We start from the raw sequence: 26684 nt of genomic DNA on the forward strand, positions 1-26684 counted from the left end.
TTTCGATTAAAGTTCATCTATTAATCCAAAACCCCCATTTACATTGGCGCGTGATGTTCCGAAAATATTTTGCCTCCAAAACTTCCGGTGAATGAGCACAACAATTTAAAAAATACTCCTCATAAAACGTTGATAAAATATTAAACCTGTGTTTCAAAGAATTATAGGTAACATCTCCTTTACGCAACCGCTATGGACAGATTTCAAAAAGCTTCACGGGGGAAATCACACTTTGCAATAATCTGAGTACGGCGCTCACAAAACCAAACCAGCAATACAGATACCATTTTGGACTCATATCTAAATTATAAATCGACATTATAAATATTCACTTACCTTTGATGATCTTCATCAGAAGGCACTTCCAGGAATCCCAGGTCCACAATAAATGTTGTTTTGTTCGATAAAGTCCATAATTTATGTCCAAATACCTCCTTGTTGTTTGCGCGTTCAGTAAGCTACTCCAAATGTAGGAAGCGCGCAGAACATTTCACGCCAAAAAGTCAAAAACAGTTCTATTTACGTTCGTAGAAACATGTCAAACGTTGTATAGCATCAATCTTTAGGGCCTTTTTAACATAAAACTTCAATAATATTCCATTCGGACGATTCCAATGTCTTGAAAAATGTTATGGAACACAGCTACCTCTCACGTGAATGCGCACCACTGAATTCATGTCCACTCCTGAGTCAACAACTTCCAACTTCCTTTGTTTGCTCTCTGTTCACCATAGAAGGCTCGAACAACTTTCTAAAGACTGTTGACATCTAGTGGAAGCCTTAGGAAGTGCAAAATGAACCCTAAGTCACTGTGTGTTAGATAGCAATGACTTGAAAAGACAACAAGCATCAGATTGCCTGCCAAATGAGTTCTGTTATACTCATAGCCATCATTCAAACAGTTTTAGAAACTTCAGAGTATTTTCTATCTGAATCTACTAATAATATGCATATCCTACCTTCTGGGCCTGAATAGTAGGCAGTTTACTACGGCACGCTTTTCATCCAGATGTCAAAATACTGCCCCCTGCCCCAGACAGGTTAAGCCATTCTCGTGATTATTGTGACTTTGCCATTGTAATTGTTTGTTAGCTTGTGTAGTCTAAAATGAATCTACGATCGTATGCTATCCATTTGTTCTTTTGTATGCTGTTCTTTGTATGCCATTTTTATATTTGAGAATGAACCAATGATATTAGGCCACACTTGGCCATGATTACAGACACCTGTGTGTCTTTTGACACTATATAAACGAGTCATCTCGCAGTGTTTGTGACCATACCCTGATGAAGACAGCTTGGCTGTCGAAACGTTGGATATTACATTTTTGCATCTGAGCTCCGAGAGGCTCTCCCTTATTTTCAAATAATGATAGTTTAACCAGGTTTCTAGGCTATATAGTATATTCTAGAATTCATCCATGATGTCATAATGATAGTTTAACCAGGTTTCTAGGATATATAGTATATTCTAGAATTCATCCATGATGTCATAATGATAGTTTAACCAGGTTTCTAGGATATATAGTAATTCTAGAATTCATCCATGATGTCATAATGATGGTTTAACCAGGTTTCTAGGCTATAGTATATTCTAGAATTCATCCATGATGTCTAATATTTAACCAGGTTTCTAGGCTTTATAGTATATTCTATAACTGCCAGTGTAGATTTCCTGTGGGGTCAAATTGTTAGAGCTGTTGATAAGTCATTGTATAATATTCAGCCAGTTGTTTTTCATGCCCTTACATTAAAGGCAAGACATACCTAGATTCAGTTACATTCATGAATTGGTTTGAAACCTTTGTTTTAAACCCTTCTCAAAGTTGGTGCCTTGACGGATTTGTAAAAAATGGTTTGTCATGAAACACTTTTTAAAAATGTATTTAAATGTAACCTTTATTTAACTAGGCAAGTCAGTTAAGAACAAATTCTTATTTACAATGACTGCCGACCCTGTACGCCGCTGGGCCAATTGTGCGCCGCCCTATGGAACTCTATGGGACTCCCAATCACGGCCGGTTGTGATACAGCCTAGATTTGAACCAGGGTGTCTGTAGTGACGCCTCAAGCACTGAGATGCAGTGTCCGCTGTGCCACTCTGGAGCCCCAAAATCATGTTCTAGTACTGTCCCCAACTAAAATACATCTTGGTCAACCAAGAGTCATCTGTTCTTTCTACCAATCACCCCATGAGACCCACTATATCTGCCCAAGAAGAGGCAAACAAAAGAAAATCCCACACAAACTTAAAGACAGGAAGCAAACCAAAAAGGTGGAGCAACTAAAGGTGTTGACTCTCCACATGTATCAAGACAACTGGAGCACTGGGCCAGACACTCTTAAATAGAACCTGGACCAGCTCAGGTGAAACACCTTCCCACTAACGAGATGGACAAGCCAGCACAGGTGTAACACATACTGACTAACGAGGTGACACCAATCAGTGCGTCCTACGTGCTAACGAGCTAGACGTGCTAACGAGCTAGACGTGCTAACGAGCTAGACGTGCTAACGAGCTAGACGTGCTAACGAGCTAGACGTGCTAACGAGCTAGACGTGCTAACGAGCTAGACGTGCTAACGAGCTAGACGTGCTAAAGTCCAACCTCAAAACAAAATGGAAAAACCAAAGACTAACACCTTAAAAGTTTGCTTACCACCAACAGAAAACAACTTCAATTTCACATTATAATCAACTACAATGCTTCACCTTCACCAATATAAACATGGTGTCTACTGGCTGTCAACAATTAAAAACAAGAAAAAAACCTTGTCTTCCTAAAACTCACTAGCTTCTAGAACTCTGGTCTTCCTAAAACCCACTAGCTTCTAGAACTCTCCTCTTCCTAAAACTCACTAGCTTCTGGAACAAATTTTTTATATTTTTTTCCCACTAGCTTTCTAGAACTCTGGTCCCTTGGAACGAAAATACGGAAAAGAATAAGAGATAAAACTCATCTCCAATACGGAAAACCAGTCAAAATAATTGTAATCAATGGCAACACACTGGCTAACGCAAATCTTTTTAACTGCCCACAATCAGCAACCAAGTTGTCCTTACCAAGACATGTCTGATTTCAAGAGGAAAACTCCTGCAATATCCGTAGTAACTTTCCACCTCACTACAGAGCTTCTCTCTCTTTTTCAGGTTCAACTAGATAGGCATGTTGTTGGATCGGGGGCCCAGTCTCCAATGTCATGCTCTAGTACATTTGGGTGGCACATCTGAGAATGAACCATGATATTTAATAGCAGGGCAACAATGTCAATATAATGTACCAAAAATTGTCAGTTGGTTGCATAATAAATATTTGGTTGCATAGTCCTTTTTTCAAGTATTTTCAATTACATTTTTCTCGGTGGGATAGCCCCAATGTCAAAACAGTTTTAACATGTACAAATCAATAACCAATATGCAGAAACAGTTTGTGATATATTGAAAACCTAAACATAAAATGGGCCACACTGCTTACACAAACATCTGCCACAATAATCATATTACTTGTATTATTAAAACAAGCAACTTATAAACTGTACAAGCACCAAAAACGCTGTTGTTTTGACAAGTAGCAATAAATCACTGATATCGATTAGGGGGGAAATCAGGTTGTACGGGATGTTGAAACTAACACAACTAAAAAAACACATGGAAATGGGAGATATATTTTACCTCACTGGTTAGAGGACAACCTGCCAAAGACAGTCAGCTACATTTTGGAGTGATACATTTAGGGGTCGCTAAACAAAGGAACACAACACTTATTTGTCATAACTCATCACTAAAATCAATTGTGCCGAGAGGAGGGAGATGAGGTTGCACGTCCTGTTAAACTAACAGCTCAAAAACCACACGGAATCTGGGAATAATGTGTACATCCCTGGTTAGAGGACAATTTGTAGAAAACAGCCAGATACATTTTGATTCAAGTGGGTCACCAACATGGTAAGTGTAACACAACTCTATTTTTGTTAGTCACTTTTTGTTAAATCTCATAAATAGTAACTCTTCCAATTCAGAGCCTGGATTTTCCCCCTGAGGCTAATATCCATATCATGTTGAAATCAATAGAACAGGGGACAAACGTTTAGGGTTCTACATTGTGACATCATTAAATTACTCCTACTACAATATTAAAACATTCTACATTGTGACATCATTAAATACTCCTACAATGTTAAAACATTTGACATGAATTCATTGATTGAGGTATTTTATCAGATTATCTCTGGTCACACTGATCACAGCTGAGGTTTTCCTCTGTTGTTTATGGTGTGTAGTCCGCTTGCTAGACGTAGTAAAACACTTTCCCACATTGAGCACAGCTATAAGATTTCTCTCCTGTGTGTGTTTTCTCTGGTGTGATATCAGGCTGGTTGACTGAGTAAAACTCTTCCCACATTGATTACAGCTAAAAGGCTTCTCTCCTGTGTGTTTTCTCTGGTGTTTAGTCAGACAGCTAGACTCAGTAAAGCTCTTCCCACATTGAACACAGCTATATGGTTTCTCTCCTGTGTGTGTTCTCCGGTGTTTAGTCAGACTGTTAGATGTAACAAAACTCTTCCCACATTCATCACAGCTATAAGGTGTCTCTCCTGTGTGTGTTCTCCGGTGTTTAGTCAGACTGTTAGATAAAACAAAACTCTTCCCACATTCATCAAAGCTATAAGGTTTCTCTCCTGTGTGTGTTCTCTGGTGTGATATCAGGCCGGTTGACCTAGTAAAACTCTTCCCACATTGAGCACAGTTAAAAGGTTTCTCTCCTGTGTGTGTTCTCTGGTGTGATATCAGGCTGGGTGATTGAGTAAAACTCCTCCCACATTGAGTACAGCTATAAGGTTTCTCTCCTGTGTGTATTCTCTGGTGAAGAGTCAGTATACGCGATGTTGTAAAACTATCCCACATTCATCACAGCTATAAGATTTCTTCTCCTGTGTGTGTTCTCTGGTGTGATATCAGGCTGTTTGAATGACTAAAGCTCTTCCCACATTGAGTACAGCTATACGGTTTCTCTCCTGTGTGTGTTCTTTGGTGTACAATAAGATGGCTAGATGTATCAAAACTCTTCCCACATTGACCACAGCTATAAGGTTTCTCTCCTGTGTGGATTCTCTGATGAATTTTCATGCCTGATGAGGTGGTGAATCTTTTCCCACAGTCAGAGCAGCAGTAAGGTTTCTTCCCTGTGGATCTTGTGGTGTTTCGTTGAGGCTGTGCTAATGTGGAGAGACTCTTCCTCTCTGCCCTTGTCCGCATCACGAGGTTGTTGAGGCTCCCCATGAGGACCCACGGTAGGTCCGTCTCACTCCTTGTGTGAACAACAAGTCAGACAGCATGGTTAAAAGCCACAACAGCGGAAAATCCACTGTAAAAAAGTGATGCCAACAGCGTAGCCATGATGTTGTACAACAATTGACGTCTGTAATGAATGTAATGATTATTTGACATTTGTCTTAAAATGAGCAAGAACAGTCATATTTTGTCTTGTTTTCACATTAGTAGTAACATCTAAGACGATAAATGAGTTACTCATGTTGTTGAAACTCTAAGCAGTGTGCCAGACGACCTTTGGTCTCCAATATAGGCCCCTTTCTGTGTTTAATAAAATTGCGGCACGAGGGCGATGCACATGCAATTTGGTTGTAGAAACTCCTCCTTGCTAATGAGGAAACCGATAGTTATGGATGTAGTATATCTGCCAGGAGCAAAAATGGTGAGCAAAGATTTTAGCTTTTCACCATGTATTCTGAATGTGAATATGGGAAACCTCAGGGGAGTAACTTCCATTTACAGGTAGCTTATGAGTACATTTCACACTACTTTAGATTATAATTGTAAGGCTCGTTTGAATGTCCTGCTTAAGATAATGTTAGTGTCATCATTGCAAATCAAACGCTTTGTACTTAAAAAACACTTCAACCAGTAAAATGCTCTTTGGCTTTTCCATCAGCCTGACAATGAGGGTTTGCACACTGTTTGCCAAATTGGCCCATAACTTCACCTAACAACAAATATACCTATGTAATGAACGAAGAAGCACTTTGGTTGTTGTTGCATGACATACATAGTGTCCTCTAGGACCCATAACAATAACATAGACCTACTGTAGGACCCATAACAATAACATAGACCTACTGTAGGACCCATAACAATAACATAGACCTACTGTAGGACCCATAACAATAACATAGACCTACTCTAGGACCCATAACAATAACATAGACCTACTGTAGGACCCATAACTTCACCTAACAACATTGACCTACTGTAGGACCCATAACAATAACATAGACCTACTGTAGGACCCATAACTTCACCTAACAACAACAACATAGACCTACTGTAGATCCCATAACTTCACCTAACAACATAGACCTACTGTAGGACCCATAACTTCACCTAACAATAACATAGCCCTACTGTAGGACCCATAACTTCACCTAACAATAAACATAGACCTACTGTAGTGACCCATAACTTCACCTAACACATTGACCTACTGTAGGACCCATAACAATAACATAGACCTACTGTAGGACCCATAACTTCACCTAACAACAACATAGAACTACTGTAGGACCCATAACTTCACCTAACCAACAACAATAGACTACTGTAGGACCCATAACTTCACCTAACAACAAATAAAGGAAAATAGCTCTGTGTGTTGTACAATAGCCTGTTCCATCAAGGAACACACTGAACTCTGTCTGAGAAGCAGTTGGTAAACCAGGGAGTCAGTCATTTGAGAAAACCAAGGCTGTGAGTCTGCTGATAAGAATAGGTGATTGACAGAGTCAGAAAGCCTTGGCCAGGTTGATGAAGACGGCTGCATGCACTAGTACTGTCTACGAGGGCGGTTATGATATCATTTAGTACCTTGAGCGTGGCTGAGGTGGCACCCGGACCAGCTGGAACTGGATTGCACAGCGGAGAAGGTACGGTGGGATTCGAAATGGCCAGTGATCTGTAGTAAAACTTGGCTTTCGAAGACTTTTAGAAGGCAGGGCAGGATGATATAGGCTGTAACAGTTTGGGTCTAGAGTGTCACCCCCTTTGAAGAGGGGGATGACCGCGGAAGCTTTCCAATCTTAGGAATCTCGGACCAAACGAAAGAGAGGCTTGAACAGACTAGTAATAGGGGTTGCCACACTGGCGGCGGATAACTTTAGAAAGAGAGTGTCCAGATTGTTTAGCCCAGCTGATTTGTACGGGTCCAGGTTTTGCAACTCTTTCAGAACATCAGCTATCTGGATTTGGGTGAAGAGAGCTGGGAGGCTTGGGAAAGTATGCTATGGGGGGTGGGGAGCTGTTGGCCGGGGTTGGGTAGTCAGGATAAAGCATGGCCAGCTGTAGAGAAATGCTTATTGAAATTCTCGATTATCATGGATTTATCGGTGGTGACAGTGTTTCCTATCCTCAGTGCAGTGGGCAGCTGGGAGGAGGTGCTCTTATTCTCCATGGACTTTACAGTGTCCCAAAACCTTTTGGAGTTAGAGCTACAGGATGCAAATTTCTGTTTGAAAAAGCTAGCTTTTGTTTTCCTAACTGACTGTGTGTATTGGTTCCCGACTTCTCTGAAAAGTTGCATATCGCGGGGATTATTCAATGTTAGTGCAGTACGCCACAGGATGTTTTTGTGCTGGTCGAGGGCAGTCAGGTCTGGAGTGAACCAAGGGCTATATCTGTTCTTAGTTTTACAATTTTTGAAAGGGGCATGCTTATTTAAGGTGGTGAGGAAATTACTTTTAAAGAACAACCAGGCATCCCAGTTTAGGTCACCTAACAGAACGAACTCTAAAGATAGATGGGGGAAATCAATTCACATATGGTGTCCAGGGCAGCTGGGAGCTGAGGGGGGTCTATAACAGGCGGCAACAGTGAGAGACTTATTTCTGGAGAGATTCATTTTTTTACTAGAAGCTCGAACTGTTTGGGCTTAGACCTGGAAAGTATGATAGAACTTTAAGGCCATCTCTGCAGTAGATTGCAACTCCTCCCCCTTTGGCAGTTCCATCTTGATGGAAAATGTTGTAGTTTGGGATGGAAATGTCAGAATTTTTGGTGGCCTTCCAAAGCCAGGATTCAGACACGGCAAGGACATCAAGATTGGTGGAGTGTGCTAAAGCAGTGAGTAAAACAAACTTAGGAAGGAGGCTTCTGATGTTAACATGCATAAAACCAAGGCTTTTACGGTTACAGAAGTCAACAAATGAGAGTGCCTGGGGACACACAGGGCCTGGGATAACGTCTACATCACCCGAGGAACAGAGGAGTAGGATGAGGGTACGGCTAAAGGATATCAGAACTGGTCGTCTAGTGCGTTGGGAACAGAGAATAAAAGGAGCAGATTTCTGGGCGTGGTAGGATAGATTCAAGGCATAATGTACAGACAGGGGTATGGTAGGGTGCGGGTACAGTGGAGGTAAACCTAGGCATTGAGTGACGATTAGATAGGTTGCATCTCTGGAGGCAACAGTTATGCTAGGTGAGGTGTCAGGGAAATTGCAAGATTATGTTATAATGCTTGTATTGCATTATAATGGTTGTTTTATTCGACAGAATAGAGTATTCTGTTAATTATTGTGTGTGTTCTACTGAGGATGGGCCTCTATGAGATAACACTGACAGAGGTGATTTACGATGTCTTTGGGTGATAAAACCTAAAGAGCATTCCAGAGAACATGAGTTAGTGGTTCTGTTCTATACCGTACCAGGAAGAGACGGCTCCAGTTTGGAGTAGGTGGGCCAGACACTGGTCTATACAATGAAAACTGTTGACACAGCAGATGCTGTCTGCTATGTAGTATAGATATCTTTCATACAAATCTTAACCTTGTGACCATTCTATGTATCTGTTGTTCGTCATGTAGGTTGAAAGGGGTGTATCTTGGCTATAAAAGATCTTTGTACTTTTGTTTTGCCACTCTCAACAGATCATTAGAAAATGGTGAATCGTTGATAAGTCATTGCTATTGCAAAGCTCTTATTATTAAAGATTTAGTTTAAGTATAACTCTGACTTGTGTGAAGATTGTCTCTCCTCATTTGATAGTAAAGAAATTAACCACCACAGAGGTCACCGCATGTGTGGGAGGTGGGACAAAAGAGCTCTCTGAGGCATGTTGAGTGGGACGAGGGGCTCCGCAGTAAAATAAAACAATGATAACTACCCTAAACAACAGTATACAAGGCATATTAACATTAGAGAGACATAAAGCGAGGCAAAAAGCAATCACAAGTGTTGATTGGGAGAGCTAGCTAAGATGATCTACCAACAGGACATCACGTGGTCATGATTTTATGTTGATTTGTAACTTGCAGGATAAACAAGATCCAAACCACCAGGGTGGTATGTCATGACGTTGCCCTCTCTCTGGGTACAGAGAACACAGTTGAACCCCCTCCCTCTGCACCAGGCCTTTTCTATGCACCATCCCCCAACCTCTATACTTCTGTGGTGAGAGGGGTCGTAAAATTCTAAAGGAGAATGTCCTGCCGCATGGCCCAGTTTTGAGACAGAGAGGGGTTTCATAGAGAGACAAAGGAAATTCTTCCAACTCACAGAATTGGGGAACCGAACGACATTTATGTTCTGGAGAAGGTATAAAAGATCGGTGAAGAATCCAGCTACGAACTGGTCCGCTTGGTACAATTTTGTGATACTCATTGGAGACAATAGTGCCATATTACCATACTAAGGTTTATATAATAGCCTCAGCTACGGGACTTGCATCTAAATGGTTGTATACAATGATTTAATAAGATTAAAGCTATTTGGAATATGTTGAGAGGCTATGTACTGATGTTAATGTGATAGAATTGTATTTCTGTTTAAAGCTTAACTCAGTCATCGGCACACCCCCAGGGACACAGACAAGACCTGGCGTCATGAGACAGCCTTTTTCTGTCATTCCGAATAAAACCCCCACCCAGGGTTACTTTCTTTAGACCAGGCCTCCACTCCATTACGAGTTGGCCAATAGGTTTGACCATGCATCCCTCTCCTGAACTTTGACCATACCACGTGGTTAAACTTTAGACTATCGATACCGACATAATAAGTCTTTGATATTAATTAATAGTCTGCAGCTAGAATAGTCTGCAGCTAGAAATTTGATATCATCGAACGCGGAGACCGACGAAACGTCCATTCTATAACGACATTAATGAATGTCGCTTTGAAAGATCCATTCTAATCGAGAGATAGAGAGAGAATGCGGACAAAACTCTCCAACAGGACAAAAACTCTCCAACAAGGATCCCGACGACACACTGAGCGTAAATATAATTGATTGCAATTGTTCCCGAATGAGTGAGCGTTCATGTGCAAAGGATTAGCATATCAATTGTTAATATTTATCAACTCTGTGGTGTCTTCTCCGCTGCCCCCAACTCCCTTGTTTGTTTATTAGCTGCCCTTTATGACCCTTTGTTTAACAAGACACCAGCCATGCCGGTTTAGCCCACTAGGGCACATTACTCTACCATTTCTTTGTAACGATAATTACTGTTTGTATGTTTTCTGTGAATTACTTTGTTTAGTAAATAAATGATTTTAAGACAGTTGATGTATGGATGACTTAGTAAAGACTGGATTCGTGCAGATACAACAATTTACGACGTTTGTAATGAGACTGACGCTAGGTAAAATACACCATTTAAAACAGAAGATAAATCGGCCTGTACTATAATATAATATATAATGTTATAATATAGGAAAGTTATATTAGGAAAATTATAACTTTGTAATCTGAATATTTTCCTTGGTGCCCCGATCTCCTAGTTAAATACAGTTAAACGATTAATCAGTTGAATCGCGTAATAATAATTGCAGGGAGTTATTTTGATAAACATGTCTTCAGTATAATGGTGCCCAAAGACACGACAATGGCGATGAATGGGCAGAGAGGGTCAGTTAACTACACACAGGGCCTGAGTTCGAGGCTGCGGCCGACAGATCAACAAAATAAACAAAATGGAGTACCGTGATTAATGAACAGTCCAGCAGGCATCAGCTATGTAGCCAAGTGATCATAGGGTCCAATGAACAGGAATATATGAAACAGGGAAGCCGTTAGGTAGTCGTTACTACGCTAGCCACGAGATGCGCCTGGCTCGAGGCTAACTGGTGCTAGCTTCGGGACAAGAGCACCGACGTCTGGCAAAGGCCGGTTGAGGGCACATCAGACGGAATTATGTCGGCAGACCAGTCGTGATGGATTGGCGGGGCTCCATGTTGACAAAGGGTCCAGGCCAATTGGCAAGAGGTATTGTAGCTGGAGTAATTTTGTTTGCTAGCCGGGAGATGCACCTGGCTTGAGGCTAACTGGTGCTAGCTTCAGGACAAGGGCGTTAGCCACTATAGCCAATCCGGTGCAAAGGTCCAGAGCTTACGGCAGGAATCCGGTGATGTAGTGGCTTCTAGTCATCTTAGTGAAGAGTCTGGGAGGCATCAGCTGTGTAGCCGAGTGATCATAGGGTCCACTGAGCAGGCCGGGAGATTGGCCAGGCTCAAGGCTAGCTTCGAGGCTGGGCCACTCGGTGGCAGCTAGCTAGCTGCAATTATCCGGTGTAATGGTCCAGAGCTTACGGCAGGAATACGGTGATGTAGCGGAGAAAAAAGTCCGATATGCTCAGGGTTGATATCGCGCTGTGCAGACTGGCAGGTATTATCCAGGCTAAAAGTGGCTGATGTCTGAGCTAAAAAGGTAAAGGCCGCTAGCAGTGGCTAACAATGACTAAATAGCTAGTAGCTAATTAGCTGGTTAGCTTCTGATGGAGGTTCTAGCTATAAGGTCTCGGCGGGTTGCTGGAAGGTATATTTAATTAAAAAATGGAACAAGAGATTGAAATATGTTGCAATATATACAAAAAAATACGAAAAAAACATAACATTTACAACAAACACGTCTTACTGCTACGCCATCTTGGATTACAAGATGACTCAGTTAAAAACCATTGGATTTAGCAAACTCTGAAATGATTTAGGATTTCTGTGCCCACGAAAACGGTTTTCCCAGCGTAACATAAGGAGCCACTAAATGATACATAGTTCGAGTGCATTTCAGAATACAAAAAAATTGTCCGACAGCAAGATCCAGTATTTAAGTTGAAGTTCATCATATGACAAGCGTAACGTTATGACCCTAACTACTGTTCCCTGAAGGAGGGAAACTAGGTACAACATACTATTAAATCCACGCCTCTCTGGAAGCCCTGCCTTCCACAGGTGATGAGAGTGAGGCTTGGATTTATTCCTTAAATTTAATACGGCTCTTCACCGACCCAGGAAGGGGTGGGGCCAAATAGGTGTTGCACCTCGTTTCCCTCCTTCAGGGAACACTAATTATAGTGTTAGGTTCCATCCGCTTCCCTAAACCAATCCTGTCATCTCCTCCCGTCCACCCAGCACATTCCACAGCCACTCTGTCTTTCTACAGATCTCACTCCTTTATATACTCTGCCTCTGATCTATCATGTCTTTAATATCTCAATGTTCAAAGTTTAGCCCAAATCCAACAGTCATAAAGTTACACTCCCTTTCAGTCGGTCAACTTCGGTAAAACACTATGGGAAAATACAATCATTCCCCATGCCGACCCAAATGGATACTAAATGAAACGACCCCTGGCAAACCACCCAGACCTGACCCAGCAAGATGCGTCAGTTTTGTCAATTTATTAATAGTCTTTTGTTTGAAACACTCCTGTCAATGTTGAATAAGGACACACACCTGATTACGCATATAGAAGTAGGACTAGTCTACCTGGCCTGTGTGCAAATGTAGGTCTATAAATGTGCCCATTTGGGGATGTCTGACAGTACTTCTGATTGTCTTAATGCACCACCACTAATGAGTTGCGGAGCTTCTCAAATATTTTTTTTCCACCTCAAACAGCAAGTAAACAAAGTCTAATAAAAAGAAAATAAAGTAATTTCACCTTTATTTAACCAGGAAGGCTAGTTGAGAACAAGTTCTCATTTGCAACTGCGACCTGGCCAAGATAAAGCATAGCAATTCGACACATACAACAACACAGAGTTACACATGGAATAAACAAAACATAGTTAATACAGTCAAAAAATCAATTGCAAATGACAATAGTTCCTCAAATTATTTTTGTAAAATATTTCCAGCTCTCGCCCTTTCGATAACCACTCAGCATAAAAGGGAAAAATGTAATTCTCTGATCCAGTGGAAACATCATAAAATACCTGATTACTTCTTATCCTTTGCACAAATAGCCTACAGCTGTGTCTGTCCAGAACTCACTGGCATGGGAAACTCTGAGGGCCGAGAATATTTTATACAATGTTGCAAGCTTGTTACCTCGAGTTTTGGGCAGACCCAGTTGATAGTTGATACAATGTTTCAAGTTCGTTGTAGACAGGCCATGTGTAGCCAATGTGATTTTGTAGGATATTTTCTACCTGCAAGCTGCAATGTTTTTATTTGTTGGCTTTATGTAGGCTATTTTTACATAGTTGGCAATGGCAATAAAAGTTACTTTTAGATTTGTATAATTTTCATTTAGATAGAATGTAGATTAATCACAGACAATGATCTTGAGATACTATTATAAATTAAATGAAACTGTTCCACGAAAATGTGCATATGAAAATCATAACTGGCACCAGATCAGTAGAAATGGTCAGATAAATTGGCACTCCAAATGGAAAAGGTTGCCGACCGCTGGTGTAGCCCATTAACGGAAACTTCAAGGAGCATAACGGCAGAATTTCTCTCCTTCTGGTTAGGTTATCTTGATCTCTGGCTCCCTTCAGTCATTTGTGTGTCTTAATTATTTGATCAAGCAGCGTGCTTAAAACATCAGACCAGTTCAGTACATAGAGTTGATTTTATTAAAACACATGGGGTGTGTCTATATATGGAAAAATACAACGTACAATTTCAACCAATCGATGGTAGAAGAAAAGACGACTCTTGGTTGACCAAGATTTATTTTAGGTGGGGACAGCACTAGAACATGATTTTGGGGGGACCCTGAGTGGCGCAGCAGCGTGTCTAAGACACTGTATCTCAGTGCTTGAGGCGTCACTACAGAAACCCCGGTTCGAGGTCCAGGCTGTGTCACAACCGGCCATGATTGGGAGTTAAATAAAGGTTACATTTTTAAAAATGAAATAAAACAGTTCATTCAGAAAGTTCACACCCCTTCCCTTTTTACACATTTTGTTACGTTACAGCTTTATTTTAAAATGGATTTAAAAAATAGAATCCTCATTAATCCACACACAATAATGAAAAAGTGAAAACAGGTACAAAACAGAAATACCTTATTTACTTAAGTATTCAGACCCTTTGCTATGAGACTCGAAATCGCTTCGGGTGCATCCTGTTTCCATTAATCATCTTTGAAATGCATCTACAACTTGTTCAGAATCCACCTGTGGTAAATTCAATTGATTGGACATGATTTGGAAGGCACACACCTGTCTATATAAGGTCCCAGAGTTGACAGTGCATGTCAGAGCAAAAACCAAGCAATGAGGACGAAGGAATTGTCCGTAGAGCTCCGAGACAGGATTGTGTCGAGGCACAGATCTGGGGAAGGGCACCAAAAAAAATTCTGCAGCATTGAAGGTCCCTAAGAACACAGTGGCCTCCATCATTCTTAAATGGAATACTCTTCCTAGAGCTGGTCACCCGGCCAAACTGAGCGACAAGGGCCTTGATCAGGGAGTTGACCAAAAACCTGATGGTCACTCTGACAGAGCTCCAAGTTCCTCTGTGGAGATAGGAGAAACTTCCAGAAGGACAACCATCTCTGCAGCACTCCACCAATCAGACCTTTATGGTAGAGTGGCCAGACGGAAACCACTCCTCAGTAAAAGGCACATGACAACCTGCTTGGAGTTTGACAAAAGGCACCTTAAACCTGTTGGGGCTATGGGGCAGTATTTGCACGTCCGGATAAAAAACGTACCCGATTTAACTGGTTACTACTCTTGCCCAGAAACGAGAATATGCACATACATAGTAGATTTGGATAGAAAACACAAAAGTTTCTAAAACTGTTTGAATGGTGTCTGAGTATAACAGAACTCATATGGCAGGCCAAAACCTGAGAAGATTCCATACAGGAAGGCCCTGTCTGACAATTTGTTATCCTTCTGTTGCATCTCTATCAAAAATACAGCATCTCCTGCTGTAACGTGACATTTTCTAAGGCTTCCATTTGGCTCTCAGAAGGCGCCAGAAAGTGGAATGAGATGTCTGCAGTCTCTGGGCGAAGTACAGCAGCTCTGTTTGTGAGTGGTAAGGCTGGGGACAGTGACACTGGAGATGCGCGTTTATGAGAATTCTCCATTTTTTTCTTTCAGCCTTTGAATGAATACAACGTCACCCGGTTGGAATATTATCGCTATTTTACGAGAAAGTAGCATAGAAATTGATTTTAAACAGCGTTTGACATGCCTTCGAAGTACGGTAATGGAATATTTAGAATTTTTTTGTCACGAAATACGCTCGCACGTCACCGTTGGGATAGTTACCCTGAACGCAATGAACAAAACGGCGGAATTTGGATATACTATGAATTATTTGGAACCAAAAACAACATTTGTTGTTTGAAGTAGAAGTCATGGGAGTGCATTCTGACGAAGAACAGCAAAGGTAATCCAATTTTCTTATAGTAAATCTGAGTTTGGTGAGGGCCAAACTTGGTGGGTGTCAAATTAGCTAGCAGTGATTGGGCCGGGCTATGTACTCAGACTATTGCAAAATGTGCTTTCGCCCAAAAGCTATTTTAAAATCTGACACCGCGATTGCATTAAGGAGTTCTGTATCTATAATTATTAAAATAATTGTTATGTATTTTTCTGAATGTTAATCGTGAGTAATTTAGTAAATTCACCGGAAGTTTGCGATGGGTATGCTAGTTCTGAACATCACATGCTAATGTAAAAAGCTGTTTTTGATATAAAATATGAACTTGATTGAACAAAACATGCATTGTATTGTATAACAATGTCATAGGAGTGTCATCTGATGAAGATCATCAAAGGTTAGTGCTGCATTTAGCTGTGGTTTTGGTTTTTTGTGACATATATGCTTACTTTGAAAATGGCTGTGTGATTATTTTTGGCAGGGTACTCTCCTGATATAATCAAATGTTTTGCTTTCGCTGTAAAGCCTTTTTGAAATCGGACAATGTGGTTAGATTAACGAGAGTCTTGTCTTTAAAATGGTGTAAAACTAGTCATATGTTTGAGAAATTGAAGTTATAGCATTTATGAGGTATTTGTATTTCGCGCCACGCGATTCCCACTGGGCAAGCGTCCCACCTTGCCCAGGGAGGTTAGACTCTAAGACCATGAGAAACAACATTCTCTGGCTTGATGAAACCAAGATTGAACTCTTTGGCCTGAATGCCAAGTGACACGTCTTGAGGAAACCTGGCACCATCCCTACGGTGAAGCATGGTGGTGGCAGCATCATGCTGTGGGGATGTTTTTCAGCAGCAGGGACTGGGGGGACTAGTCAGGATCCAGGGAAATATTAACGGAGCAAAGTGCAGAGAGATCCTTGATGAAAACCTGCTCCAGAGTGCTGAGGACCTCAGACTGGGGACGAAGGTTCACCCGTCCAACAGGACAACGACCTTAAGCACACAACCAAGACAACACAGGAGTGGCTTCAGTAGAAGTCTCTGAATGTCCTTGAGTGGCCCAGCCAGAGCCCGATCTAAACATCTCTGGAGAGACCTGAAAATAGCTGTGCAGTGATGTTCCCAATCCAACCTGACAGAGTTGGAGAGAATCTGCAGAGAAGGATGGGAGGAACTTCCCCAAATGCAGGTGTGCCAAATAAATGAGCTAAATGAATGGGGGGGAAAATAATTTAATCAGTTTTTGAATAGGCTTTTAACGTAACAAAAATGTGGAAAAAGTTCCAAGGGGTCTGAATACTTTCCGAATGCACTGTATACAGCAACACCTCCCCCATAAGCATTCCTGTCTTACATGTACATTTTAGTCATTTAGCAGACGCTCTTATCCAGAGCGACTTACAGTAGTGAATGCATACATTTCATTATTATTTTTTTTTTGGTGCTGGCCCCCCGTGGGAATCGAAACTACAACCCTGGCGTTGCAAACACCATGCTCTACCAACTGAGCCACACGGGTCTTTTCTGTAGATGTTATGTCCCTGTATTGCTACTGCTGTATCAAAGGAATTATCTCAGTGAGTTTCAGAGATGAACAGTACAGTGCATTCCAAATTCAATAGGCAGGCAAGTAAACAAAAACGTTTTCAAATAAAAACTATTCCAGAAAATGTCAAAGCGTATATAACGTCCCCAAGAGACTGTCAACCAATCGCGTTCACATTGTCATGTTCTGACACGCAGTTCCTAAGCTAATTCTCACTAAAATCCCTTTTTAAAGTCAGGGTATGAGTCGAGAAACCTGCCTATTTTCCTTGAAAGTACGGAAAGTCACGATTGCAAAGCTATACGATATTACAGAGAACAAGTTAATTATCTCACATCTCTGAAAATATTTGTAATGTTGTGCTTCTTGTTCACAGAGGTTAATTAATGCCAATGTTCTTTTCTTTAAGCTGTTAATACGAGTTGAAATGAGTTTCTGGTGATAGCTAGTGATACACAAGCTAGGTCTATTTGAAACATTGCCATCCCATGGCAGCATTTACCAGCCACCAGGTTCAGAAGATTTAAAACCACATAAAAAATATTTTAAACCCAATTCTATTTTTGCCCAAAGTTAAGATATTATTCAAACTGAACATAATTCATGCTGGTTATTATTTTAGGCTATTTTAGTTTTGGAGTCAAAGATAGTTTTGGAATAGTTTTCAAACAGGTTTGTTATTTTATTTCAGTTTACTAAATAGTTTCCCCCTAATTACTTTTTCTATAATAAGCATGGAGGTTTCCCCTATCAACCAGTCATAGGTACTGGTGACAAAGCACCTCATAACCTAGCTGGGAATGGGACAGACTGAAACCACTCCCCTATCAACCAGTCATAGGAACTGGTGACAAAGCGCCTCGTAACCTAGCTGGGAATGGGACAGACTGAAACCACTCCCCTATCAACCAGTCATAGGTACTGGTGACAAAGCGCCTCGTAACCTAGCTGGGAATGGGACAGACAGAAACCACTCCCCTATCAACCAGTCATAGGTACTGGTGACAAAGCGCCTCGTAACCTAGCTGGGAATGGGACAGACGGAACCCTTCTGTGGTAACAGACGGAAGATTTGTAATTAAATCTAATTCCCAGGAATGGGGTTCATATGAACCACAGAGACTGTGTGTGGGATAATAACATGGCCGTGTCCAACCCTGCTTGTTCCCTCCACTCCGCTACCAACCACCAATCTCCAACAGGGCCCTTAACCTGTATCACTAGACACCTCATAGTGAGCTACAGGTAGGAATCAGCAATGAATCCCAATAATGAGACACCTCTGGGGAGGGGTGTCAGCAACATTTAAAAAATATATATAGTGTTTTATGATAAACCGTTTTTACAAATCTGTCAAGACACCAACTTAGACTTTACCGATTTTTATGTTATTTTAAGTATTGTGTGAAATGATTTGACGTTATATGAAAGTACCGCAATTTATGTTTCTAGAAACGTATCGCAATTGAGAATCGATTCACATTTAGATGGAATATTTTACTATTTTAGCTGCCAGAGCCAGTCTACCTCTGAAAATAACATACAGTCCTTGGACCTTGAGGAGTAACGGGGGCAGCAATCAGCAGTAGAAACAATAACAAAGCGTACTCCCTGCCCGTTTCGGTAAAAAGCTGAGGGATGGGGCTGGAGAAATGTAACCATCCATGATATCAACATTATAGTTTTAACCATGTTTTGAGGATATACAATGTTTGTTTATATTTACTGACAAACATTGGAGTAAATAAAAGCTTCTATTTTGGGTTCTGATGGGGTACGACAGTTGAACTAGGCTCATGAGGCATTTATAGTGATTTCTTCAAGAAACAGATGGGTACACATCATTAATGTATAAGTCCCAAAATGGATGTAACAACTGCTGATTGCCCCTTTAAGAGAAATCTTGGGCTAATCTAATAGGAGATATTGAGGACTACAGTATATCAGGCAGTCATTGGATGCATTTGATCAATTGTTAACGTGTTGTTGATGGTCCACTCTTGATGTTCTACACGTTACAGTGAGCTTCAGCCATTCCTACAGAACAACATTAAAGTGTAGAACCCCTTTACTGCATATTGGTTCAACGACTGCAGAGACGGTACTTACTGGTGTTAAACAGATCTCCAACCTCCTCTTCTTCCTCCAATGTGACAGTCATTTCCCCCTCCTCCTCTTTCATCCAAAAACTGCATCCTCCCTCTCTTCCTCTTCTCTCTTTACTGTAACATCCTCCTCATCTTTCACTCTGAACGCGTCTTCCTCTTCTTTCACTGAAACGTCTTTCTCTTCTTCTTTCACGGTAACAGCCTCACCCTCTACTTGTTTTTGTATTGTAACATCTTTCTCTTCCTCCTCCTCTTTCACAAGAGCCTCTTTCTCCGTCCAGCAGACCTCTTCTTTAACAGGAGGAAAGTAGCTTAGTGAACTCATGGTCGGGGATGTTAGCTAGTTAGCATTAGCGACTAGCCTAGTTCTAAGCTAACTTAGCAAACCAGCTAGCTGATAAACAACGTAAATATATCATTAAATGGGCCAACAAGTACATACAACAGAAGTGTGTTTAATACACAGCGACTAATATACACCAAACCAGTGTAAAGAGCGTGAATGTTGTAGCTATGTTTGCTAGAAAGCTACCGAGGTGTCTGACTAGCTGTTGTTGTTGAAGGAGCGTCCCGTCCACTAGATTATACGTCACACTGGCAGCATCGCCTGAACCTAAAAGACGCACATCGCCATAGGAACCAAACTTTTATTTTTCATTTATTTCAGAAAAGTTTAATATTATATTAAGTCGTTCAAAGAGAAGCATGTGTTGATTGATTCGTTTTTAATAAGTGAGAATTTAAAACAAACTTTACACCCACTACATATTTGCGTTGAACCATACTTCTGACATGGATCATTTTGACCCCAGAGGCATATCTTTTATCATAGCCAAAATGTATTTTATTAAATTCTTCCAATTTTTCATGACTTTGTCAATCAACTGGTTGTTAATACATCTAAATCATGGTTTAGTGTTTCTGTATCAATATGGACTTTTAACAATTCAAATCCTTTGGAGTCATTTTGACCCCAGACAAAAGCACCTTTGATAAATAGGACGTTTATTTCAAATCAAAATCACATTTTATTGGTCACATCACGTGTTGAGCAGATATTATGTGGGTGTAGTGAAATGCTTGTGATTCTAGCTCTGACAGTGCAGTTATCTAACATGTAATATCTAACAATTTCACAACATATACCCAATACACACAAATCTAAGTATTTGAATCTAGGTTTCTCTGTAGACATGATGCATCCCACCAGAGGGTGGAGGGCACCTGTATCAGTGGTTTTGACCAGATAGACACCTGCAGACACACAGTATAGTGCCTCCCATATACTTCCTAAGATTGGACTTTTCTATGCCACGTATCACATGACTGTGTACAAAACTGCTAATGCGGCGGCAGGGTAGCCTAGTGGTTAGAGCGTTGGACTAGTAACCAAAAGGTTGCAAGTTCAAATTCTTGAGCTGACGAGGTACAAATCTGTTGTTCTGAACAAGGCAGTTAACCCACTGTTCATAGGCCGTCATTGAAAATAAGAATTTGTTCTTAACTGACTTGCCTAGTTAAATAAAGGTTAACATTTTTTGTTGTTGAAAACTCTACACAATCCCAAAGCAGGTTTTTAGACATTTTTACAAATGTACTTAAGTATTCAGACCCTTTGCTATGAGACTCGAAATTGAGTTCAGATGCATCCTGATTCCATTAATCATCCTTGAGATGTTTCTACAACTTGATTGGAGTCCACTTGTGGTAAATTAAATTGGTTGGACATGATTTAGAAAGGCACACACCTCTCTATATAAGGTTCACAGTGCATGTCAGAGCAAAAACCAAGCCATGAGGTCAAAGGAATTGTCCATAGAGCTCTGAGACATTATTGTGTCAAGGCACAGATCTGGGGAAAGGTACCAAAAAATGTCTGCAAGAACACAGTGGCCTCCATCATTCTGAAATGGAAGAAGTTTGGAACCACCAAGACTCTTCCGAGAGCTGGCTGCCTGGCCAAACTGAGCAATCAGGGGAGAAGTGCCTTGGTCAGGGAGGTAACCAAGAACCCGATGGTCACTCTGACAGAGCTCCAGAGTTCCTCTGTGGAGATGGGAGAACCTTCCAGAAGGACCATAATCTCTGCAGCACTCCACCAATCAGGCCTTTGTGGTAGAGAGGCCAGACGGAAGCCACTCCTCAGTAAAAGGCATATGACAGCCCACTTGGAGTTTGCCAAAAGGCACCTAAAGGACTCTCAGATGATGAGAAACAAGATTCTCTGGTCTGCTTAAACTAAGATTGAACTCTTTGGCTGAATGCCAAGTGTCACGTCTGGAGGAAAATTGCACCATCCCTACGGTGAAGCATGGTGGTGGTAGCATCATGCTGTGGGGAGTTTTTCAGCAGCAGTGCAAATTGTCCACTGATATTGGTTGTAACTTCTCACCCCTTTGGGCTGATATGAAAGTTAATTTCCCCCTCAGACACACATGTGTTCTTTGATATAATGAGGTCATTGTGGTTGAATGTACTTTCCCCCTCCTCTTTATTATTCAAGAGATAAACTGCTGAGAACAAACCACATTTCTAAATGACACCTGGTCTATTCTTCTATTCTAACTCTCAACAGTAAGTTAGACCCCGACTGATTTAAATATATATATATTATTATTTATTACAAACAACACAAGGAAGGGGTAACATTAAAGTATTAGAACATGAAGGACAAACAATACAGCATCAAGACACTATCAAACATGTATCAGTCTGTCTACAACAGAGCCATCCTTATGTGTGAGGGTGCGTGTGGATGATAGTGATATAAATAATATGTCATAGTTTCCTTTTTCATGCATACACAATCTAGTGAAACCGAACCCCTCCAAGATCCCCCCCCGCCACAGTTCCCCAATAGCTGTTCCTCAACCCTCCAAGATCCCCCCCACAGTTCCCCAATAGCTGTCCCTCAACCCTCCAAGATCCCTCACACAGTTCCCCAATAGCTGTCCCTCAACCCTCCAAGATCCCCCCACAGTTCCCCAATAGCTGTGCCTCAACCCCTCCAAGACCCCTCACACAGTTCCCCAATAGCTGTCCCATCAACCCTCCAAGATCCCCCCCACAGTTCCCCAATAGCTGTCCCCCACCCCTCCAAGATCCCCCCACAGTTCCCCAATAGCTGTCCCTCAACCATTCGAGACCCCTCCCACAGTCCCCCTAATAAAAAAAGACAATTAATTCCATTCCCACCTCCAAGAACCTCCCAATGCACAACAACCAAGAGAATGAAACTAAAGAGAAAACGGAAAAGACAGAAGAAAACAGCAAACACAATGCAAAAACATTATAAAACAAATAATACATTTAAAACAAAGGACATCAAGGACAACTAAAATCATAACAGCAATGCCAACTGTATATGTTTTTGTGCATGTCTGGCACTATTACATGTATGTGTGTGTTCTTGTATGTGTTTGTTTGAATGAGAAGTGTGTGAATATGCATGTGTTCCTGCACGGCATCAGCCTCAGGCAAACCAGCATTAGTTGTAAAAACACTGCCACTAGTGTCATTCAAATGTACTTTTATTATGTTGATTTTGACTTAAAAAAATAAAAAACGTTATCTTTTGACCATCTCCTATCATCTACCATGAGGTAGTCACCTGGAATTGCATTTCAATTTACAGGTGTGCCTTGTTAAATGTTAATTTGTTGGAATTTCTTTCTTTCTTAATGCATTTGAGCCAATCAGTTGTGTTGTGACAATGTACGGGGTGGTATACAAAAGATAGCCCTATTTGTCTATATTATAGCAAGAACAGCTCAAATAAGCAAAAAGAAATGACAGTCCGTCATTACTTTAACACATGAAAGTCAGTCAATACGGAAACTTTCAAAAACTTTGAATGAATCTTCAAGTGCAGTCACAAAAACCATCCACGCTATGATGAAGCTGGCTCTCATGAGGATTGCACAGGAAAGGAAGACCCAGAGTTACCTCTGCTGCAGAAGATAAGTTCATTAGAGTTAACTGTGAAGACAACAACTATGCCTATGAGATGGTTTGGGATGAATCGGACCGCAGAGTGAAGGAAATGCAGCCAACAATTGCTCAGCATATGTGGGAACTCCTTCAAGACTGTTGGAAAAAGCATTCCAGGTGAGAAAATGCAAAGAGAGTGTGCAAAGCTGTCATCAAGGCAAAGGGTGGCTACTTTGAAGAATTTCAAAGATAAAATATATTTTGATTTGTTTTAACACTTTTTTGGTTACTACATGATTCCATATGAGTTACTTCATAGTTGTGTTGTCTTCACTATTATTGTACATTTTTTACATTTACATTTTAGTTATTTAGCAGAAGCTCTTATCCAGAGCAACTTACAGTACTGAATGCATACATTTCATGCATTCTTTTTTTTTTTTTGTGTACTGGCCCCCCGTGGGAATCTAACCCACAACCCTGGCATTGCACACACCAGCTCTACCAACTGAGCCACAGGGAAGGCCAACTTAGACAACAGTTAAAATAAAGAAAAACATTGAATTTGTAGGTGTGTCCAAACAATTGTTCGGTACTGAATATGCATTGTGGAGGAGAACTGATCTAGATCTGTACAAAGGCATAACATCTACAGCAGGAACAACTGTCTGTGTTAAAAAGCCCAGCTGGATTGAATTGAGCTATTTAAAATGACATATTTGAATGTGAAATGATTTGTTCTGTTTGTCAATACAAGACAGGGTCTGTGGAGGCTTGGCCTATTAGTGGTAGATTTGGGGGAGAATTTGAGTTGGAATAGTGATAGATTTTTGGAGGGACCCTTGTCACTACAGCCAATCAGCGAGCAGCTTCCCTTCCCCCACACCGTAGGCAGTTCTGTTACTCACAACACTTCCCCTGCTTTCCTCAACAATGGAAAAGCCCACTGAACTAAAGCCTTGCCATTTCAGATCTTTTTTAAAAGATTGGGGAATTTTTTACAATTAGGAAATAATTTTTCATGTTTTACTCATACCTCAGCCAGCATTGTGAATGGTTAGGAAAATATGTCATGTTTTACTAGTACCTCCGCCAGCATTGTGATGGTTAGGAAATAATAGGTAATTGTTTTACTCGTACTCAGCCAGCATTGTGAATGGTTAGGAAATAATATGTCATGTTTTACTAGTACCTCAGCCAGCATTGTGAATGGTTAGGAAATAATATGTCATGTTTTACTCGTACCTCAGCCAGCATTGTGAATGGTTAGGAAATAATATGTCATGTTTTACTCGCACATCAGCCAGCATTGTGAATGGTGTCTGATGCAGTGACATACTAGACCATGGCAGTAAATCTAATACTTAGGTGTTTTTAGTCATGCATGAAAGGTCTGGGGTGGTTCTGTGGTTATAAGTTACTGACTTGGAATACATTTCTGGCCATGCTGACAGGGTCTGAATCAAAACCCATGTCCACCTGGTACACTGACAGGGTCTGAATCAAACCCAATGTTCCACCTGTACACTGGCAGGGTCTGAATCAAACCCAATGTCCACCTGGTACACTGGCAGGGTCTGAATTAAACCCAATGTCCACCTGGTACACTGACAGGTCTGAATCAACCCAATGTCCCATCTGGTACACTGACATGGTCTGAATCAACCCAATGTTAAGGGGAGGGAAGATTGGTCAAGAGGGTGATGATTATTGTTGTTCTACTGCCAGATTGTTATGCAACAACACTGTTTACAAAAGCTTTGTTAAATCAGCACAACAGTTTTCAGCTGTGCTAACATAATTGCAAAGGGTTTTCTAATGATCAATTAGCCTTTTAAAATGATAAACTTGGATTAGCATAACACAACGTGGCATTGGAACACAGGAGTGATGGTTGCTGATAATGGGCCTCTGTTACGCCTATGTAGATATTCCATAAACAATCAGCTGTTTCAGCTACAATAGTCATTTACAACATTAACAATGTCTACACTGTATTTCAGATCAATTTGATGTGTATTTTATGGACAAAAAAAGTGTTTTTTCTTTCAAAAACAAGAACATTTCTAAGTGACTCCAACCTTTGAACGGTAGTGTTAATCATTTTAGAATAAGACTGTAATGTAACAAAATGTGGAAAAAGTGAAGGGGTCTGAATACTTCTCCGAATGCACTGTATTGTTACACCATGTAGCAGCAGTATATACCTAGTCTGTTCATTATATACATCTACATGATGTATTGTTACACCATGTAGGAGCAGTATAGACCTAGTCTGTTCATTATATACATCTACATGATGTATTGTTACACCATGTAGGAGCAGTATAGACCTACAGTAGCTGGCTACTTATTTATATGTTGTTTGACTGAATGAAACTGCCTTAAATAATGTTTTACTACAGCACATTTTTCTCACTTATCAATCACCACATTCCTGTCTTTGTATGTCTCAATAGTATTATTTAATTAAATCCATGTAAGATAATCTTTGTCTGAAAATAAAATGTGATCCTCAACTGCGTTTCCCTCCAGTCAGCAGACGGCGATGTGCGTCTTTCAGGCGATGCTGCAGCGTGACGTATAATCTAGTGGACGGTTCTTCATAAACAGCTCGTCAACCACCTCGGTAGCTTGCTAGCCAACATAGCCGAAAGATTCAAGCTATTTAGACGCTTTCGGTCTATATTACCTACTGTGTTTTAGACACACTTCTGTCGTATCTACTTGTTAACCTATTTAATTTAATATTACGTTATTTTGTATTAGTCAGCTATAGTAGCTGGCTGGTTAAGTTAGCATTAGCCTAGTCGCTAATGATAGCTAGCTAGCTAACATCCCCGAACATGAGCTCCCTAAACTACTCCCCTCCTGTTAAACAAGAGGAGGTCTGCTGGACGGAGAAAGAAGCTCTGGGGCTGAACATTGTCGTGAAAGAGGAGAAGGAAGAAGAGGATGTTACAGTAAAACAAGAAGTAGAGGGTGAGGCTGTTACAGTGAAAGATGAAGAGAAAGACGTTTCAGTTAAACAAGAGGAGAAGAGGATGATGCTGTTTTTGGAGTGAAGAAGGAAGGAGAGATTACTGTCACATTGAAAGATGAAGAGGAGGAGACAGGAGATCTGAGTAACACCAGACGTACCGCCTTCAATTAGTTTTTAACTTTGGATATTCGGAGTTGGCTCGTCAATACCTCTTCAACGGAGGGTCCTGGGATGATGACTGATATGTCTAGAATCAGACGACGTAGAGAACAAGCTACCCCTTGTTTTCTCCGTTCCGTTCCAAAAAGTGACTTAACATATATCTTTGAGGAGGGTCTATCTGCTGACCGCAGACTGGGGTTCACGGCATGTAGTGATTTTAATGTAGTGATGTTTTACTACACACCGTGCCCCCCCAATAGAGCCATGTGAGAGTTGGGTTGGCTACACCAAAGATTATGGATATACTGACAAGATGTCTCTC

At 40.9% G+C, this 26684-nt stretch overlaps 1 protein-coding gene across 1 annotated transcript in view; it reads left to right on the forward strand.

Moving 5' to 3' along the window:
• The window catches only part of LOC115186343 (zinc finger protein 135-like), a gene marked incomplete at both ends in the record, with an annotated part of 158549 nt that overhangs the window by 118048 nt on the left and 13817 nt on the right, over positions 1-26684 (forward strand). The window contains one exon of the mRNA XM_029746014.1: positions 7196-7207. Coding sequence (XP_029601874.1) covers positions 7196-7207 — 12 coding nt within the window. The remainder of the gene's footprint in view (positions 1-7195; positions 7208-26684) is intronic.

This window comes from Salmo trutta, unplaced genomic scaffold, assembly GCF_901001165.1.
Source record: "Salmo trutta unplaced genomic scaffold, fSalTru1.1, whole genome shotgun sequence".
In the NCBI taxonomy this organism is placed as follows: Eukaryota; Metazoa; Chordata; class Actinopteri; order Salmoniformes; family Salmonidae; genus Salmo; species Salmo trutta.